The sequence below is a fragment of the Choloepus didactylus genome, chromosome Y (assembly GCF_015220235.1).
Source record: "Choloepus didactylus isolate mChoDid1 chromosome Y, mChoDid1.pri, whole genome shotgun sequence".
In the NCBI taxonomy this organism is placed as follows: domain Eukaryota; kingdom Metazoa; phylum Chordata; class Mammalia; order Pilosa; family Megalonychidae; genus Choloepus; species Choloepus didactylus.
Window position 1 is genome coordinate 4,018,828 of NC_051335.1, and position 20,937 is coordinate 4,039,764.

Genomic DNA, 20,937 nt, shown 5'->3' on the forward strand with positions numbered 1-20,937 from the left:
AAAATTAATTTTGGTGATGAACGCACAACTATATAATGGTACTGTGAACAACTGATTGTACACTTTGTATGACTGCATGGTATGTGAATATACCTCAATAAAATTGAATTCAAAAAAATGAGGGAGAGTTTAAAATATTTACAAATAAACAGATACTGAGAGAGTACAGTATCTCTGTACAGGAGGAATCCTCTACAAAAAAATATTAAAGGGAGTGCTACAGACAGATAGGAAAAGGCAGGAGAGAGAGGTTTGGAGAAGAGTGTAGAAATGAAGATATCAGGAGATAGAAAGAGGGTAGAGATCAGGCATTTAATGCCAAAGGAGTACAGAATGTTCAAGAGGATTGATTGTATAGATGCAGAAATGGATAGCACAATACTCTGCAATAGTAGCACAATATTGTAAATACACTGAACAAACATGACTGTGAGTATGGTTAAAAGAGGAAGGTTAGGGGTATGTATGACACCAGAAGGAAAGACAGAAGATAAAGACTGGGACTGTATGACTTAGTGAAACCTGGAGTGCTCAATGACTGTGATTAAATGTACAAATATAAGAATGTTTTCACAAGAAGGAGAACAAATGAATGTCAACTTTGCAAGGCATTGAACATGGGATGGTACTGGGAGAAAAAAAACAATGAATGCAAACTAGAGCCTATAGTTAACAGTAACATTGTAATCTGCTTCCATTAATTGTTAAAAAAAGGCAACATACCAAAGCTAGATGTCTATAAGAGGGCAATATAAAGGAGCGGGTTGGGACTCTTGGCATTGACGTTATTTTTTATTTTATTTTTATTTTTTCTTTTATTTATTTTTAGTCATTGTTTTTTTCTTTTTTCTCCTTTTCTTTCTTCACAGAAGAAATGGAAATGTCCTCATATAGATTGTGGTGGTGAATGTTCTGGTTTGCTATTGCTGCTGTTTTTGCAAAATATCAGAAATGGATTGCCTTTTAAAGGGGTTTATTTGATTACACAGTTACAGTCTTAAGGCCATAAAGTGTCCAAGGCATCAACAATAGAGTACCTTCACTGAAGGATGGCCATTGGTGTCTGAAAACCTCTGTTAGCTGGGAAGGCACGTGGCTGGAGCCTGTTTGCTCCCAGGTTGAGTTTCAAAATAGCATTCTCCAAACATAACTTCTACAGTCAGTTTGTTCAAACACGACAATTACATGGAACTTTGAATAGGAAGTGAGCTATGGTAGGTCTGTATAGATTAGAATGAAATAGCAACACATCCCAAAGTAATTTGGGTGGAGAATAAAAATATATATTCGGGGCCCCCCAAAGAGCTGGGGGAGGATGCAGAGGTGTTGGACTTCCTTACCTGGATTGTTGCTGATGTTCTCACAAACATTGGGACTGATGACTTGATGTGCTGCGCCCTCTGTCTTGGGGCTGGCCCCTATGAAGCTTGTTGCTGCAAGGAGAGGCTAAACCTGCTTATAATTGTACCCAAGAGTCTTCCCAAGTGCCTCTTTGTTGCTCAGATGTGGCCCTCTCCCTCTAACTAAGCCACCTTTGCAAGTGATCTTGCTGCCCTCCCCCTACATGGGACCTGACTCCCAGGGGTGTAAATCTCCCTGGCAATGCAGGATATGACTCCCAGGGATGAATCTGGACCCAGCATCATTGGATTGAGAACATCTTCTTGACCAAATGGGGGATGCAAAATGAAATGAAATAAAGCTTCAGTGGCTGAGAGATTTCAAATGGAGTTGAGAGGTCACTCTGGTGGACATTCTTACCCACTATATAGATAACACTTATTAGGTTTTAATATATTGGAATAGCTAGAAGTAAATACCTGAAACTACCAAACTCCAACCCAGTAGACTTGACTCTTGAAGATGACTGTATAATAATGTAGCTTACAAGGGGTGACAGTGTGACTGTGAAAACCTTGTGGATCGCACTCCCTTTATCCAGTGTATGGATGGATGAGTAGAAAAATGGGGACAAAACCTAAATGAAAAATAGGGTGGGAATGGGAGTGTGGTTTGGGTGTTCTTTTGTTATTTTTATTTTTTCCCTCTTATTCTGGTTCTTTCTGGTGTAAGGAAAATGTTCAAAAATAGATTGGGGTGATGAATGCACAACTGTAAGATGGTACTGTGAACAGCTGATTGTACACCACGGATGACTGTACAGTATGTGACTATATCTCAATAAAACTGAATTTTTAAAAAAAAATAGCGTTCTCCAAAATGTCTGTGTCAGCTTCCAATGGCTGTCTTCAAAATGTCTGTCTCAGCTGCAGCAGTGAGCTCCTCCTGTCTGAGCTTTTATAGGGCTCCAGTGAACTAATCAAGGCCCACACTGAATGGGCAGGACCACACCTCCATGGAAACATTCAATCAGAGTTCACATCCCTAACCAAAGGTGTCACTCACAGTTAGGTGGGTCATATCTCCATAGAAACAACCTAATCCCAATATCCCATGACACTGGATTAAAAGATCATGGCTTTTTTTGAGAGATATAATATATCCAAACTGGCACAATAACTATGTGATTATACCTGGAACCTCTGATTGTTTACTGAGGATGGAATGTATGGTGTGTGAATAAAACTGTTAAAAAAATAAACAGAAGGGATACAAGTGCTGGAGAAAATGTGGAGAGAGGGATGTACCTAATCACTGTTGGTGGGGAAGTAGAACGGTACAGTCCATCTGGAGGGCAGTCGAGTGGTTTCACAGGAAGCTAAGTATGGGGCTGCCACACAGTCTTACAACTCTGTTATTGGGTATGTGATTGGAAGAACTGAGAACAGGGACACGAATGGACATTTTCACACTGGTGTCATTGGTGGAAGTAGTCATGATTTGCAATGGATGGAGATGGCCCAAGGGTACATCAACTGATGAACAGAATGGCGAACTGCAGTGTATACATACAATGGAATATTGGGTGGCTACAAGAAAGAATGAAGTTGTGAGCTATGCAACTAGACGAATGGACCTAGAGGACAGTATGCTGAGTGAAATAAACCAGAAATGAAAAGACAAACATTATAATGCCTCACTAATATGTGTAAATTATTAATTAATTAATTAAATTAATTAAATTAATTAAATGCCTCACTAATTACAATGTGTAAACTCCAAGAATTGAATCTGAGAGCATAGGTTATTGGGGAAAGGCTCCTCGACTGTAAGCTCTTACAGCAGTTACATCTATTCCTGAGTTGTAATGGCTATTTCTAAATTCTGAGATATAGAGCTCTTTGTGTATAACCTGGTCGGTCCCTGAAACTTTCTGTATTGGTGTGACATGACACCTATGATTCAGAGCCAAAGTTCAGCAGCTATAAATGTCAGCATTACCCCATACAGCAAATGTTAAAGAGGCTGAAAAAAAGATCAGACTTAAATTAGAGATATGAACAAAATCTACCTGGTTAAGACTAAGGTTAATCAGACTAAAGGTTAAAGGATAATACTGACATAAAGGATGATATTCATACTTCAACTTCCGTGTGAGACCAAAGGAAGAGATGTGTATTTGGTAAAAAAAAAAAATCTATATTTTCTGTAGCACACAATATAATTTAACTTGTATGGTCAGTTTATTCAAACACCATAATTACATGGAACTTTGAACAGGGAGTGACTTCTGGTTGGTTTGTACAGGTTAATGTGAAGCCCCGATACATCCCAGAGTAATTTGGGCAGAGAATAAAAATGTATTTGCAAAGCCCCCTTGAGGGACTGAGGAAAAATGTGGAAATATTAAACTTCCTCACCTGGAGAACTACTGATATTCTCACAAACATTGGGGGCTACCAATTTAGAAGGCTGAGGCCTCAATCTTGGGGCTTGCCCTTATGAAGCTTGTTACTGCAAAGGAAGGGCTAAGTCAACTTATAATTGTGCCTAAGAGTCATCCCCAGAGATCCGCTTTTGTTGCTCAGATGTGGCCTCTCTAAGCCAACTCGGCAGGTAAACTCACTGCCCTTCTCCCTACGTGGGGCATGACTCCCAGGGATGAACCTGGACCCAGCATTGAGGAATTGAGAAAGTCTTCTTGGCCAAAAGGGGGAAGAGAAATGAAACAATAAAGTTTCAGTGGCTGAGAGATTTCAAATGGAGTAGAGCATTCATTCTGGAGGTTATTCTTATGCATTACATAGATATCCCTTTTTAGTTTTTAGCGTATTGGAATAGCTAAAAGGAAATACCTGAAACTGTTGAACTGCAACCCAGCAGCCTTGATTCCTGAAGACGATTTATAATTATATAGATTACACTGTGTGACCATGTGATTGTGAAAACCTTGTGGCTGACACCCCTTTTACCCAGTGTATGGACAGAGGGGTAGAAAAATGGGGACAGAAAGTAAAGATTAAATAGGGAGGGATGAGGGGATGGGATGTTTTGGGTGTTCTTTTTTACTTTAATTTTTATTCTTATTTTTTTTTGCGGAAATGAAAATGCTCAAAAATCAATTGTGGTGATGAATGCACAACTATATAATGGTACTGTGAACAACTGATTATACATTTTGGATGACTATGGTACGTGAATATATCTCAATAAAATTGAATAAAAATGTACCAAGATAAAAAAAATCACTGATAGTCTCTCAACTCAGAGATATCCATACATTTTGGTATATTTCTTTCTAATCTTTTTTGTAACAGATAAATATTCATTAGTTTTAAAAATTTGAGATCATATTATTAATACAATTTTGTACCCTGTGTTTTTTACTTAACATTGTATTGCGAAATGTTTCCACGGTTGTTCTTTTTTCCCCCTAAAAACATCATTATTGGCAATATAATATTCCACCGAGTAAATGTACTGTAATTTATTTAACCATTCCATATTGTTGGGCATTTAAGTTCCCTCTGGTTTTTTACTATGTAAATGATGCTAAGTGTAAAAAATATTTTCTCCACCCTAGAGCCAAGGCTTTGATAGAAATTTTCCTGGTCATCTCTCTTTATCAGCAGGAATTGTTTTTTTCTTTTCCACCATTGCACTGAGAGGAGCCTTTTAAGGGACCCAGATATATTCAAGGCTCTTGGTTTCAACTCTCTAACCCATAGAGGAAGTTCTCATCCCTATTGCCTCCACATGGCCATTAATGCCTGAGCGTCCATGTTACCTACATCAGCAAATGTGCTCAAGGTGGCTGCAGGGAAAGTAATCGTTGTTTCCAGGTGCCTTTCAATGCTTTTGTTCCTACATTCTTCGAACATCAGCCATACATTTAAAAGCATATTTAGAATGTCCAAAGTAGTTTTTCTACATTCTTTCTAATAGAATTTTTCAGGATATATGATCCACCAGATTACAAAAACAAATTTATATCAGACTTTTCATATTCATATTTTAATTATTTGTTTATACTTCTATCTCATCCAGATAGAAAGAGTTTCCTGAGAACAGAAAGGGAATGTTATTCATTGTTATATACCCAGAATCTAGCATGTGCTTGATTCATATATGCTCAATAAAATGACTGTTGAATGAAAAAAAATTATATTACAGATAAAGCTTAAATCCCAATTGATTACCACTCCAATCCCAGTCCCCTTCTTCCCCAAGACTACATTCACGTGTTAAAATGAATCTCTAAAACAGAAGAAGAAAAAAGAAAACTATGTTGAAGTCTGAGCAGTAATATACAAAGTTGCTGACATTAAAATAGTTATGCTCTGGGACTTGCCCTTATGAAGCTCATTACCACAAAGGAGAGTCTAAACTTGCATGTAATGGTACCTAAGAGTCTCCCCCTGAGAACCTCTTTGTTGCTCAGATGTGGCCCTCTTTCTCTCTAACTGAGCCATCTCGACAGGTGAACTCACTGCCCTCCCCCCTACATGGGACCCGACTCCCAGGGTTGTAAATCTCCCTGGCAATGCAGAATATGACTCCCAGGGATGAATGTGGGACTGAGAGTATCTTCTTGACCAAAAGGGGGATGCAAAATGAGACAAAATAGATTCAGTGGCTGAGAGATTTCAAATGGAGCCAAGAGGTCACTCTGGTGGACATTCTTATGCACTATATAGATAACACCTCTTAGGTCTTAATGTATTGGAATAGCTAGAAGTAAATACCTGAAACTACCAAACTCCAACCCAGCAGTCTGGACTCCTGAAGACAATTATATAATAATGTAGATTACAAGGGGTGACTGTGATTGTGAAGACCTTGTGGATCACACCCTGTTTATCTAGTGTATGGATGAATGGAGGAATGGGGATAAAAACTAAAGGACAAATGAGGTGGGATGGGGGGATGATTTGGGTGTTCTTTTTCACTTTTTTTTTATTCTTGTTCTGGTTCTTTCTGATGTAAGGAAAATGTTCAGAGATAGATTGTGGTGATGAACGCATAATTGTTATCATACTGTGGACAGTGGATTGTATATCATGGATGATCGTATGGTGTGTGAATGTATTTCAATAAAACTGAATTTAATTAAAAAAAATAGGTATGCTCATATTAAAATGAAAAAAGAAAAAAATGCAACAAAAATCCTTCTATAGTAATTTGTATAAATCTCTGATTATTTCCTTCAGGCTAAATCTTTAGAGAAGTGGAATTACTGGGTCAAAGGTTATGAACCCTTAAAACCCATATTACTTATTGCCAAACTGCTTCCCAGACAGATTGTAGCCATTTGCACACCTGCCATCCACAGCATATGAGAGCACTTGTCTTGCTGCACCCTCACTGTGCAGTGTAATTCTAAAAACAGAATTTTTCAAATCACTCTGATTTTAAAAATACCTGCCATATGGAACTTTTTTCTTTTTTCTCTTTTTTTTTTTTTTGAGGAGAGGGGCAGATGCTGTGAAATCAAACAATAACTGTGTCACAATCTTAAAAGGATGGGGATAGCTATTCGTTACAGGATAAGTACAGTCAACTTATTATTCCTTTGTATAAGGTTTGCATGAGGGCACCTGGGAAGTAGAGTTCGTGATTGACCCTCCCCATAAGTTACTATGAGGTAAGGGGATTACATATCTTCTTCTCTCTACCTCCCCTACAGCTCCCCAACCCCTGCCACCCCACAGCATACTCAGTACAGGGCTGAATATAAGTTAATTAAAATCTGCTAATATAAACATAACTATGAACTCAAGAACACACTTTTCTATCTAGAAAAATATGCTAAATGCAGTGGTCACAACGTGACAGCTACTGTCTGGACCCCAGGCCCAGTGACCTGGCACAAAAAGCTAACCTTGTTAACAATCTAGTGTGAGATGCAAGAAACACATCAAGGTACTGTCCTGACCCTCAGTTTCTCCACATGCAAATAAAAGAGAACTATGAAACAATAACCCAAGTGGAAAGAAAGTAGCAATCACAACTCTCCCTCACTAACTGGCTCCTAACTACCCCGTTCTACCAGGTCTCTCCAGAACTCCAGCTGTGCCAACACATCTAGACTCTGCTTTCTTCCCACTATTCCTATTCTCACCCCAATCCGAAGTAGTTCTAGCTCATATGTGCACAAGCTGATTTTCCCTTATCTCAACTAAAGGGGTGAAAATTTTTCAAAAAGAAATCCACTAAGAAACAAAGAGGAAACACAGCTAAAATAAAGAAAAGAAATAAGAAAGTATGGAAGCCTTCAAAGCACCCTAAAAAAACTAAAGGCTAGCCACAAACTGGCTCCACTAGCATAGCTTCTTAGTCTTATAAGTTCTGAATCTCTTCTACACTGCCTGGCTTGGATGCTGACTCAAGCTACTTGGGTACCTAACTTGAAAACAATTTAGATAGGCACTGCTGCTGGATCTCATGGACAACCAGTCCCTTTGAGTACTGGCACCATAGGCTTTCTTTCTCAGTGTTAGCTCCTAGTATAGCCTTTCTTCTAGCCCTCAGATAATTCTGTTCTTGAAGCCACCCTAGATCCTAAGTAATGTAACAATTTATCTATGCCCCAAAAATTCCTACCCTGAGCTGCAGAATGTCCTGTATTAATCGTATAACTGTTTCCTTTATCCCTCATAGAATTTTCAGTGGTTCCTGGCATGATAGCTACCCCAGTCTCACCTTGCATGTCCCCCTAAAGCAGGAATTCTTGGTTGGGGGTCCATGAATGGGCTTTAGAAGATCTATGAATCCCTGAAATTACACCCAAAATTGTGTGAATGTGCAAGCATGTAAGGATATTTTTATGGGGAGAAGGTTTACAGCTTTCATCAAAATCTCAAATGAGCCAGTGACCTCCAAAAAGTAAAAAAAGAAAAAAACAACCAACCATCTTCTTGGGGACAATGCAGCAGGACCTTAATAACAAATCCCTTCTGACCTGCAACCCATCACAAGGAAGAATGAAGCATTTGACTTTACAATCTTGCCTGACCAAATTCACTGGGTGGTTATGATCTTGAACTCAGCATCTCAGATGGTAAAGGCTGGAAGTGATGGCCAATCTGCAACTACTATGATAATTCCATTCTTCCATTCATTAAGCCACACACTGCACAGCAGCTTGCCAACTATTTGGGAAACTCACCTATCTCCATTTCTATGAAGGCTGCTTCATATGGTAGGGCCCGAGGAATCACTAGGGTCACTAAAGCTGGTTCTCAACAGGGTAGCCATGAAGAAAAGGAAGAGCATGGCAGCAAACACAGGGATGGCAGGAGACAGCTTAACAGCCAGATAGCAGCAATAGCACATTTAATTATACCTACCCTAAACAGATCTCTAATTGTTGCAACTATGTCTGTCTGGTCTCTGCAACAAACTCAGCAGTGCCTCAAGGGCAGAGATCATGCTTTTTACTTCTCTTGATCACCCTCAACTCCTAAAATATGGTTCTGACATAGTAGGAATTCAACAAATACTGGATTGAGTGATGCCACCTATAACATACAGAAGACAGCCTCAAGGAACCTCCCCTACCCCTAGGCCCTGTGCCTCCCATTAGCCTGCTAGAAACCACATTTCTTCTCTGCCTCAGGAAAGTTTCAGACCTGCCAGAATCAGGGAAGCAACCAAGCCTAGATTTGTAAGTACTACAGGTTGAACTCACTGTGGAAATGTCTAGGGATTTTTGTACCCACTCACCCAGCATTAGGCCTGAGCTCAAGCAGGAAGAAAAGATGAGGACCAGTCATGGAACAGGGTTACAGTGTCAGACCGAGTACCTCAGCATGCTTCAAGGCCAATAAAAAGCTGTAGGGCTGCTTATTGACTTTGCAACATCCCATTCCTCTACTCTCCTCCATTAGCTCAGCTAGTAGGTGACTAATAACCACAAGCAAGGGAGTAAGAAAACTGTATCTCCTTACAATCCCTTTCCAACCTTAAGTTCAAGACCACTCCTTCTTCATGATATACCTGGAAGGTTATTCCTCTTCCCCTCTGTAATATCACAGGCATACTCATTTTTCAAGTCCTGGAGGTATCATTATCATCATCATTATCATTGAATTTACTGAGCACCACTATATGCCAGGCACTGCACTAAGCTCTTTATAGGTGTTATCTCATCCAATTCTCATAATAAATCTATGAGGTAGATTTAGAGAGGTCTTGCCTCCTCCAAGAAGCGTTTCTTAAGCTGCACTCTCTTCCTTCTCTATCTCCTGTAGCCTCCACTGCCAGAGCCTTATAGTGTTTCCTAGCTGTTTCACAGTGTGGTAACCTCATGTCCCCCAACTGGACAGTCAGCTTCATAAGAGAAAGAACCTTCTCTTACTGAAGTGGGAATGCTTGGGTTGGAATTCTAGCTCTACCAGCTACTGACTGTGTGACCTCTGGTGAGTTAGTTAACTTCAGTCTCTTTATTTGTAAAATGAGGATAATAATGGTACTTCATGGGGTTGTTATGAGGACTAAATATGCTAATATAAATAAAGTACTTAGAACTGTGCTTGATACATAGTAAACACTCAGTAAATGCTAGCTATTGACATTATTATGATGATTCCACATCACCAGAAACCAATACAAGTATGGGAACAAAGAAGGTAATGATAAATTCTTGTTGATTTGAACTGAATTCAAACCAAATAAAAGGGACTATGTAATGAGAGTTATCACTGACCTATTTTTATTTTCCTCTTCCTGAGGCACATTTTCTCTTTCAAAACAGAGATCTCTTACAGACAGACTATAGGTGGATGAGCAAGGACCAGAGGGAGAGCAGAGAAAGTAAACAAGGTAAAAGGCTTACCTCATTAGCACGGGGATTAAGCAAGCTGATGTCCATTCAGAGCAAATGGTTAACCTTGGGTTGTATATTCACTGCAGTTCTGGAACAACCCCCATGAGATCCTATCCCTGCCTCCCCATCACACATGCAACTGTATGGGGGGGATGCAAACCAATTGTAGTATTAGGATAAGCAGTTTGTTGTAAAAGGGAACATGTATTGAACCTGGAAGATGATTTTTGTTTTCTTGCTTGTTTGGTTGATTTTAACAAAATCCTTGGTCTTAGCTTGTTTTTAAAAGATCTACCATACTTAATTTCTTCTCTTAAAAGCCAATGGTAAGGGGAAAAGAATTTAAGAACTAACGGATCTGGCTAGCTGAGTTCAGGATAATTAACGTTCTTCCTATCACTAGCTTCTGGATTACCCTCTTTTTCTATTTCTTCCCTTCACTAGTACAGATAATCAAGAAATGAATTCAGAAATGAACATCACCTCCACTTAACAGGGACTCAAAGGAAATGGGAAACACAACCCTCCGTTTCATGAACAAGCCAAGTGAAATGACCACACTAACAGAAAACAGTCACCATCCATCACTAAGATCATTCTTGAAAACAAAGTAACATTTCTAGGATTCAAACTGCCCTGGGTCTACAACCTCCAATCACAAGCCTTAGAAAAATCTGAGCTATATGATTGGCCACCAAAAGGAGTTTAATTTTTTTGATTAAAGAGAAAAGCTACAGAGCAAGTAAAACAACAACAGAAAACCAAAACTAATGCTGTCTCCATGCACAGAAGGACTCGAGCTTAACTAAATCCAGTTATAACACCTGCTTGTAGACCAGACAAAGGACAACTCAGATTTGAATTATGCTACATCATCAAGGATAAAAGTCTCTGTAATCTCCACACATACTATCTTCTGCACCTGCTACAACAATCCACTCTGTATGTCAACAAGTACACAATAGGCCCATTGTATTCTTCTCCTCCAGAGATGAGGCTATTGGTAGCCAGTTGTCACTAGTGAGTGGGTGGGGCTGGGAAGGCAGATGTGGGTCCAGCAGGCCTTTCCACTCTAAGTAAGAGGAGATTTAGAGCCAATGGCTAAGACTGCTGTGAAGTACAACACTTCATGTCTGTCTTTAATAGTTATGAACTAATATGCCCCTGTAGGCTAGTCTCATAATCACAATAAGCTGAAACTCTGTTTCTGACAGGAGTAAGCTATGTGAAAATTTGTTGGTCATTCCCAATACTGACATCAAAAGTCAGGAACATACTCAAAACATCAGTCATTTATGTTAGTAAAAGTTTCTGATTAGGATGATGGAAAACTTTTCATAATGGATGGTTTTGATGTTAGCACAACATTGTGAATGTAATTAACACCAATGAATTGTATACTTGAAAGCAGTTAAAATGGGAAATTTTGTTGTATATCTGTTACCACAATAAAAATTTTAAAAACAACATAGAACTGTAAAACACAAAGAGTGAGCCCTAAGGTAAATATGGACTTTAGTTAATAACATAATTATATAATAACATTGGTTCATCAATTGCAACAAATGTACATACAAATGCAAAATATTAATAATAGAGAAAACTAAAGTGGGGGTGGAATATATGGGGACTCTGTCCTTTTTTTATTTTTCTGTAAATCTACAACTGTTCTAAAATAATAAAAAATAATTAAAATTTAAAAAATAATAACTTCTATTAGTAAAAGACTGGATCTGTCATCCTGAGTGTAGCTGAAAGTTTTTGAAACCCCCTAGTACTTTCCATCTACATCACTTCTTGGAATTATGATATCCATACACTTCCTGAAACAGAAATCTCCTTTATCTTCAAAATACCAAGAGGCCTTCCTCCTTTCAGGGGGTTAGAAGCTCATTTTCTCCCTTGTGAATTTTACAAATGCAGTCACATCCACACTGTCTTCATTTTCACCACCTAAAGAGATGTCATGATTTTAAGTCACCTTTACCAGTTTGTTGACTGGCCTCAAGCTTCCATAGCTGGGCTGGATGACTGGACTCCTACTTGTCCCCCCAGGCCACATAGTAGTACTGACCAACAGCAACCAGCAGTGCCAGGCTGGGCTAGTGTGTCATATCTCATCCCCTATCCCTAGCATGCTAGTTCATGGGAGGGATAATGATAATGACAGACTTCAATTCACATGAAAAAACGTAGAAGAGATTCGTGATTGGAACTGTTAAGAAACCAGATTCCGTGGAGGGCTATGCCTCACAGACTGGAAGCTTGGACTGATATTCCATACAATATCCTGCTTCTAAGTCTCCCTAATAGCCTTCTTGCTATCTTTTTTCCTTTGTTCTTTCATCAGTGTAATCAATCAACCAACAAGTATTTACAGGTCAAACAAAAGAAGAACAAGTGAAACGGGTTAATTTTGTTTGGGAAAACATAACTAACACATAAAACAGCTAAAGAATACAGTAAAACCAATAATCAAGTATTAGAATGGTGATTCAGACTTTAAGGACTGTAAGTGATCATAGAAGAACTCTCCTGGGGAGGTGGTGGCTGCTTGAGACTACTCCAATAATAGCAGTTAAAGATGGCTTTAAGGAACAGCTATGTTTGGAACAGCAGGAAGGGCCCAAGGATCAGAGTTCATGATGGTCTTCTGTCCTCTTACAAACACTACCTGCCCTTAGAGCAAAGTAAACATGTAGAACCACCCACAGAACTGTTTCAAGGTTCTTCTGATGACACTGAGTCTGTTGAGAGGGAAAAAGTTTCCTGGAACAACAGAAACACAATTTAACATCAGCCTCTAGATTTACTGCTATGTAAAGGTTAGAGGAAAATGCACAGCCTTGTTTTGCTCCAGTGGCAGTGGGAAAAATTAATCAAACAGGGATATTTTCAATTCTCAGTTGATAAGCCATTCTCTCACAGACGAGGTTCAAAATCTCTATCCAGACAAACCTGCTCAGTGGTTGCAAAATTTTTTAGAAGGAATTATAATACACATCTGCTCAAGAACTTAGAACAAATCCCTGCTGCCTGTTATAAGCTCCAAACTCCACAGGCCAGTATCGAAACCCTCCTTTAACTGGCCTTATCTAATCAACTCCAAAAGATTCCTGTCCTCTCATTGCTCCATTCCAGAAACATCCAATTAATTATTCTGAATTCACTAGCTTCTTGCTATTACAAGAGACATTAGGTGTCTCCTTTTTTCTTAAACACAGTGTCAGACATGGCATCTCTGAAAAGGAAGATTTAGGAGGTATCTTCTCTCCCGTAATAAACTCCTCAACTGATGTCAACAAACTGAGGTTCATTCCTGTTCTTTGTGTTGCTTTTCCCAAAACAGAAGGTGACTGTACTCAGTTAAGACCCATTCTCAAAATATGGGAGATGTATTCAGTTGAGACTGACCCTGTGAAACTTATTACCACAAAGGTAGTAGAAGCTGAAAATATGCAGATAAATTCCAAATGACAGTACCATAAAGAATTGTTAAAGGAAAGCAAACTGTTCAGGAGACATAACTCAACCCTTCCCCAGGGAAACTGCTTTATCAGGAAGTTAAGTTTAGCTAAGTACTGTAATAGATTGATATTAAAGAGGTGACTATGCCTTTCTAAATCTGTTATTTGGTTGGCCAAGTCATAGGCAGAATCCTAGGCTACATGAAGCACAAGACCGACCTCCTTATAGCAATTCTCCAGAGAATGTTCTCTTTGTTAAAGATCATGATAAAGTCACTTTTTCTTCTTTTCGAGCTCACTTAAAGATATTCTTCAGGAACCTGGACCTTGTAATTACAGACATGAATATTCTACTATGCCAAAGTCTGGCTTTGATCTACATAGCCCTGTGTCTCCTCAAACCTGGTAACTTCATATTGTTAGATTTGCTTTTTCTATTCCATCTGTCTGCAAGGACATGGGGACCCTTTCATCAGGATCACACACAGAGAGACAAGATAGAGAGCACACATTGCTTAATTTTTCTCTGAGACATCCTCATCCTGGCAGCAGGGACAAAGACTAGCCTTACTTTCTAAGTTCATATTTAAAGAAGGGCTTCCCTGTTCCTGCAAAACTACCAAAATGCCATGTCAGGATGCTATCAGTTTTCCATGAAGATACCTTGAGCTTGGGAGATCCAAATTACTGAGATGTCATTAGGTAACACAAACACTAGCTAGCAAGAACCTGTAATAAACAGGTCTAGTGTTTAGCACTATGCACAGTTTTAGCAAAATGTCTTCAGGATTCCATATTAAAATGGTAGCAATGACATGGAAGTTAGTGACATATAGAGACATCAGCTGGTCAACTAATCTTGATGAAGTAATCTCACTTTTCTAAGTCCAGTTCCTCACCTGCAAAATGATGGGGATGGTCTTCAAAGCCCCTTCCAGCTCTACCATTCTATACTTCTGTGAGCCAACGTTGCTAAATTCTAAATGCATCGAGAATGTGTTAGTTCAGCAACAATTTATTGATCAAATACTCTATGGAAGGGCTGGCAGAAGGCACAGTGGGAAGGCTGTAGACACAGGAGATAGTCCCTGACCTTGAAAAAGCTCACATTTATCTGTGGAGGACAAACACAAGAGAAAAGTGTAATAACAACAGAATTCAGAAATACAAGAAATGTCACATGATTATTTGTTAAATGAGTGGTATATGCAATTAGTCCTGTGAATGCAGAAATTTCTGGAAAGTTTTCATGAAGGAAGATTCAAGAAGGAATTTGAAAGACAGAATTTGGATAGGCTAGGAGAAGTGGAACAATTACCAAGCAGTGCTACAAAGCTTTGGAAGTTCATCCAATTCAATGGCTCCTCTGCCAGTATGTATACCCATGAGGATCCGTCTGATAGAAACTGGTTTGAGAGTGCCTTGCTTATGCTCCTTCTGTATTTGGTACAGGGAGAGCAAAAGCACTGATCAGAACAGGAAGCTGATTCAAAGGTCAAGAATCACACACTCATTCTTGCTTCAAGATAAGTCTGGGGACCTTGACCCCACTAGCAGTCTGGTCACAAAGTTAAAAGAGAAAGCTTGGGAGCCAATTACAGAAAACAATGTACTCAGTCCCTTCCCCAAGGCCATGCTTTTAACAGAAAGTTGAGCTTGATGAAACACCACAATAGCCTTTCAGTAGCTGGACAGCTCACAGGTTGCCACTGTCAACCTGCTTCATTGTCCTGACATTCCAGGCCAAGCTTGCGGCTATGTATTCATGACGCAAACTGAACAGGGTTTGGGCAGAGAAGACTGAGAATGGTTCATGTGCTCAAAGCTGAAAGCGGCATATGCACTCACATTTCCTAAAGCCCTCACACTAAGAATAAATTAGGAAATCTTTTTTATTAAGCAATGTACAATTTTCATTCTGACTTTAAATTTGAATATATTGAACTACGGATTGGCAATCTTCTTTACTCTCCTTTCTTCTTTATTTTTTTCTCTTATATTTGAGTCTTCCAGATGGGAGCAAAGTTATATAGCCTCTCATAGACTCTCAGGGATGCAAGAGGCTTAGTGATAATCTAGCCCCATTTCCCAACCCAAGCAATAGGGATCTACTCTGTGCAAGCAGCCCTAATATATGGCCATTATCCAGCTTCTTCTGAAATTTTTCTAACAATGTGGAGCTAAGTAGCTCCTGGATAGACAATCTTTTTTGTTTTATGGATTCAACCTACTGTCTATCCACTGAAAATCACAGGCCCCTCCTTTGAAAAGCCTAGATTCATAAAGGCAAATCTAAAAGTAAAAGGATACTCACTGGCACTACTAATGCCGCATGTTTTTCCTTAAGGAGCATTCACATGCCTGACCAGACTTCTCCAGCCATCTGGCTAACCCAGAGTTGTGCCACAGGCAGCCATAAATCAACTCACACTTGTTCCTAAGCACCTGGTGCATGCAAGCAGAACCTTGTTACTAAAATGCACATCCAGATGAGCCTCAAGATTTGGACTATTTTCCTACAAGGGAAAAACAGCCAGAGGATGTTGGAGGTCTATGCTCTTGGACAATTTGAGAATGGTAATAGGCAGCCATCTGTCACTGCTGGTTCAGAGCCCTCACCTGCCAACCGCAGGGGCTGGATCAGCTGATTTCCTGAGGTCTCACTATGTTCTAATACCAATAAAGAAGCCCAAGTTCTGCCTCCTAAGCCCTACCCCCACTGTGCAGATGGTAGTAAACTATGGATGCCAAAGGAAAAGATCTACCAGAGAGAGACTTAATTCCTCAGAGGTATGCTGGTGTCCCTTGTATGGCCTGCCATTTGCATAAGCACAAGGCAGTCGCCACCTAGAGTGTCTGTGTGTCTGTATATGAGACATATGAACACACACATGCACATTCACACACACAGATGACACCATTCTCTGGTCAGATTTACACCTCCCCATTCCACTCTCCAGCTAACACATTTAATTCCTTCTTCCCTCCACCTCCCATTACTCCCTCCACCATCCCTACCTATTAAAATATTTACTCTATCATACAGACAGCTGGAACTCAGGGCAGTTTACAAACAACTTCACCCTTCATCGCTAAGAACTGAACACAAGAAATAATTTGGGGAAAAAATGCCATCTTGGTAGAAGACTCAAACTGTCTCTATCAAACAGTAACTTGGCTAATTATAAGCTTCTTCCCACAGGCTGTTTTCTTCAGAGATCTTCAGGGACCTAAGTGGAACAGATCCAAATCAGACACTCTCTTCCGGCTCCCAGGTACAAAAAAGGACCAAACTCCAATAGCTCCTAATTTCAAGTTTCCATGGCCAATCAAACCAGAGGTTTCCTGGGCCCAGACACAAGTCTCAGCTTTGTCATGAATGATCCTCACCACAGAAACTTAACCACAGAGGGACAAAAAAGAGCTAGCAAGTCAACAGGAGGAGCGAAAAAGAGGGAGAATGATAGAGAGCAGAGTTCAGCTTTGCACTTCCAATGAGAGGCAAGGCAGGAACAAAGCAAAGAAAATGTGGAGGGAAGGGAGACGGGAGGGGAAAATGTTATTAAACATAATGCATATGCTGCCTGACTGCACGTGCTCACTTTTACCACACAAGTACATACACACTATCAGCCATGAAATGCAGACTGGAAAAGAGCTAAGAAGCCTTCAGCAACCTGCCTGACTTCGCCAAATGCTTCACAAAGTCAGCAACAGCCGCAAAAGAGCCTTTAACGAAAAGCTCCTCTGACCTTACTTTCCTAGCCCTATTATAAAATAGGTCCCCCTCCTCCCACTGTGGTTACTCAAGCCAGCTGCAAGCAGCAAGAAGTCTGGCAAAGCAGCCCCAAAATCACTCTTGATGCACTGGGAAAGCTTGAAGCTGTAACGGGGGGCGGCGGGGGGGGACAAAAATGAGTCCTAAGAGACTGGAGCTCATTTTAATTACCCACGAAGGTTGGCCAAGTAGCCCTTCCTATCTACAATGGCCACACCCCAGAACAGGAGTTCCATTTCCAGGTCACCCATGTACCTGAACTATAGCAGGCTCACATCAGGTGTGACTCAGTCTTACACATCTTTTGGCTCCTTGGGGCCCTCGTCACAGCAATCCCAAAACAATTAGCATTGCTCTCATCCCTAGAGTGTACAGCATTCTCAGAACATCTAGTAGCCATGCCACAGTACCCTAGAATCCAAAGTGGCCACCTCCCTAGAGCAATGACCTACACAGACTTTAAACAGTGGCTCTAGTACCAGGCATGACTTCACAGAAAAAAAATAACTCCAAGGCGGGTATCAGGCAAACACAGAATAGAGAGTTGTTTATGTTGAGCAATTTTACAGGAAAGAAAGAGCAACTCTCATTTAATAAACATACATGTGCCAGACACAAAGCTAATTCGTGGCACAGGTTCCCAACTCAGTTAGCTTTTCAATTTAACAAATAGCTGAGAGCTGAGCCCTAAGGAAATAGGATCCAGAATAACAGGTGAGTATTGCTGAAGGGAGTTATTTCAGTGAGGAGTGCTCCTAGGATTGGGAGGATGGGGAAGAGGCAGTCGTCACCAAAGCACCTAAGGAGATCAAAGAAGAGAAAGACATTGAAAAGGGGAGGTGAGTAATAAAGACAAACTACTTATTTCCCAAGTTTGCCAGGATAGCTCCAAATCAGTGCTATATAAAATTGGTATCAAAGGGCCTTGGTCTTTTTAGGAAGAGCTCTCTGCTTTAATCAATGAATTCACGTCATCTAGAGACATTTCAAGGGGACAATGAAAGTCATCCAAGGACTATCCACAATCTCCCAGAAAAAGAACTCTTCCCCTGGACCCAAAGTAACCATAATCAGGCAACCCTACCCAATGGAAACTTACTCGAAGGCAAAGAAGAGTGTACAGGTCCCCAGAATGAGGAAGAGGGTCAAGTAGAAGATGCCCTTTTGCCGGGCCATCATGACGCGGCCATCACAGCAGAAGGTATTTCTGCCTGGGACTTTCTCCCATTTCCGTGTCACCTTCTTTCTCACCACCATCACAGACATGATTGGAATTCCTGGTCCAAAATGGGCTTTGTGATTACAAGAGAGAAGAAAGAGAGGCTGAGCCCAGCTTTGAAATCACATTGCTTGCTATTGCTGCCGCTGGGTCACACATCATCAAAAGTCCAATTTCTAATCCTAATTTCTAATAAGAAAAAGCACAAAAAGAAAAAAAAATAAGGCAAGAATAAGAAAATGCAGTTCAACCCTCCTTTCCCAGAGGCAGAAAGATAAGCAATGCCTGAAGGGGTGGAGGTGGGGAAGTAGAAAAAGTTTATTTCCAATCTGGGTTTGTTCTCTAAAAGGAGACAGGTTAAAGGTTCTGCAAAAAGGGGGGGGGCAGTATTTCTCCTTACATAATCCACTCTGCTTCCTCTATAACCACTGATGATCACAGAACTTTGGAACTAGAAGAAATTGTATAGGCAGTAGTCTCAAGTACTTTGTTTTGTAGATGACTAAACTGAGGACAAGAGAAAGGAAATAACTTATCCAATGTCACACAGTGGCAAGGCTGAGATGAGAAAATGTCTGCTGACTTCCAGTTTAGTGCACTTTCTACTATACCACAGTGTTTTAAAATCAGGAGTCGAGAGGTCACTCTGGTGGACATTCTTATGCACTATATAGATAACACCTTTTAGGCTTTAATGTATAGGAATACCTAGAAGTAAATACCTGAAACTACCAAACTCCAACCCAGCAGTCTAGACTCCTGAAGACAATTATATAATAATGTAGATTACAAGGGGTGACAGTGTGATTGTGAAGACCTTGTGGATCACACCCCCTTTAGCTAGTGTATGGATGAGTGGACGAATGGGGATAAAAACTAAAGCACAAATGGGGTGGAATGGGGGGATGATTTGGGTGTTCTTTTTTCACTTTTATTTTTTATTCTTGTTCTGGTTCTTTCTGATGTAAGGAAAATGTTCAGAGATAGATTGTGGTGATGAATGCATAACTATGTTATCATACTGTGGACAGTGGATTGTATATCATGGATGATTGTATGGTGTGTGAATGTATTTCAATAAAACTGAATTTAAAAAAAAAAAGAACCGTAAAAATAATAGTAGAGTTTCTGTCCTTAGGAGCCATTCCCTCCCCTCCTCCACTTCTTCACCTTCTTTCTTTAATTGGCCACTCAAATATGAATCACACCAGGGAACAAGTCACCCTCTGGCAGGGCTAGGAGGTTCTGAACACTGTCCACATACACATACATTGTATTGACTCCCAGCAGATTTCCCCTCATCAAACCCTCTGTAACTTCCCGAGTCCAGGAAATGAAACAATCTTGCTGGGCCAGCCTAACGTTGGTGCAAATCTTAATGAAACCACATCACAGACCTGTAGGTTAATGGATGACTTAAGCAGGAGAGGTTCTGGAATGGTTGGAGAGTGATGGGTGGAGATGGGAGCAAGGGATGGCAGCAGCTAAGAAAAGTCATAATGGGGCTTTCTGGGACATTTCAGAAGGTCCAGAAGTGCCACCTCTAAGTGGCATCCTGAATGCCCAGGCCTCTCGGTTTCTCTCGGTCACTGCCGCCCTTCTCCCCCTCTCAGGTGTGGTATCAAGGCCTCTATTTACTGACAGCACGTGCCCCACTCTGGCAAGAAGGAGGCGGTAGCCTGCAGCCTGACTGACGAGAAACCACTGACTCGAAATTATTCCCGGACTGGAGAAGGTAAGGCTCCAAGACTAGACAAGGCGCCCGGCAGCGCAAAGGGGAGGCGGCCCCAGAGGTGCAGAGGACACTCCTTTTGTGTACAACTAACCTGGAAAACAATCTCCTCCTGATACGCCGGCCCCCTGGGAGAAGTTAGACCAGAAAGGGGAGCAGGGCCTGGGAGAACAAAGATCAAAATCCGGGGAGAAGCAGGGCCCGGCCCACCCGCGGGATGCCCGCGGCGCGCGCGCACGCACACACGCACGCGCGCACACACACACACACACACACTCACTCACTCACTCACTCACTCACTCACTCCCCACCCGCCCCGCCACGTGCAGTCAACCCGGGCCGGCGCGGCGGCCGCGGAGTTGAGGAGGGCAGCACCAACTGCCCCTCATTGCGGCGGGGCCGAGGGTTGGCAGCCCACCATGAGGCTGAGCCCGGGAGACCCCCCGCCCCCACCCATCGTTACCTGAAGGAGGGAGCCCGAATTCGGCCGAATTCGGCCGGCAACCGAGGGGAGGGAGGGAGCTGTCCCCAGGGGACTGCGTGGGCCGCCAAAAGTAACAACGACTTCTCCCC

General features: G+C 41.0%; 1 protein-coding gene across 1 annotated transcript in view; it reads right to left on the reverse strand.

The window, feature by feature from the left end:
* The window catches only part of ZDHHC9 (zinc finger DHHC-type palmitoyltransferase 9), a 46,401-nt gene extending 27,653 nt beyond the window's left edge, over positions 1-18,748 (reverse strand). Inside the window, 3 exon segments of the mRNA XM_037822858.1 lie at positions 8,510-8,562; positions 8,564-8,686; positions 18,513-18,748. Coding sequence (XP_037678786.1) covers positions 8,510-8,562; positions 8,564-8,686; positions 18,513-18,679 — 343 coding nt within the window. The 5' untranslated portion in view covers positions 18,680-18,748.
* Between the last annotated feature and the right edge of the window lie 2,189 nt (positions 18,749-20,937).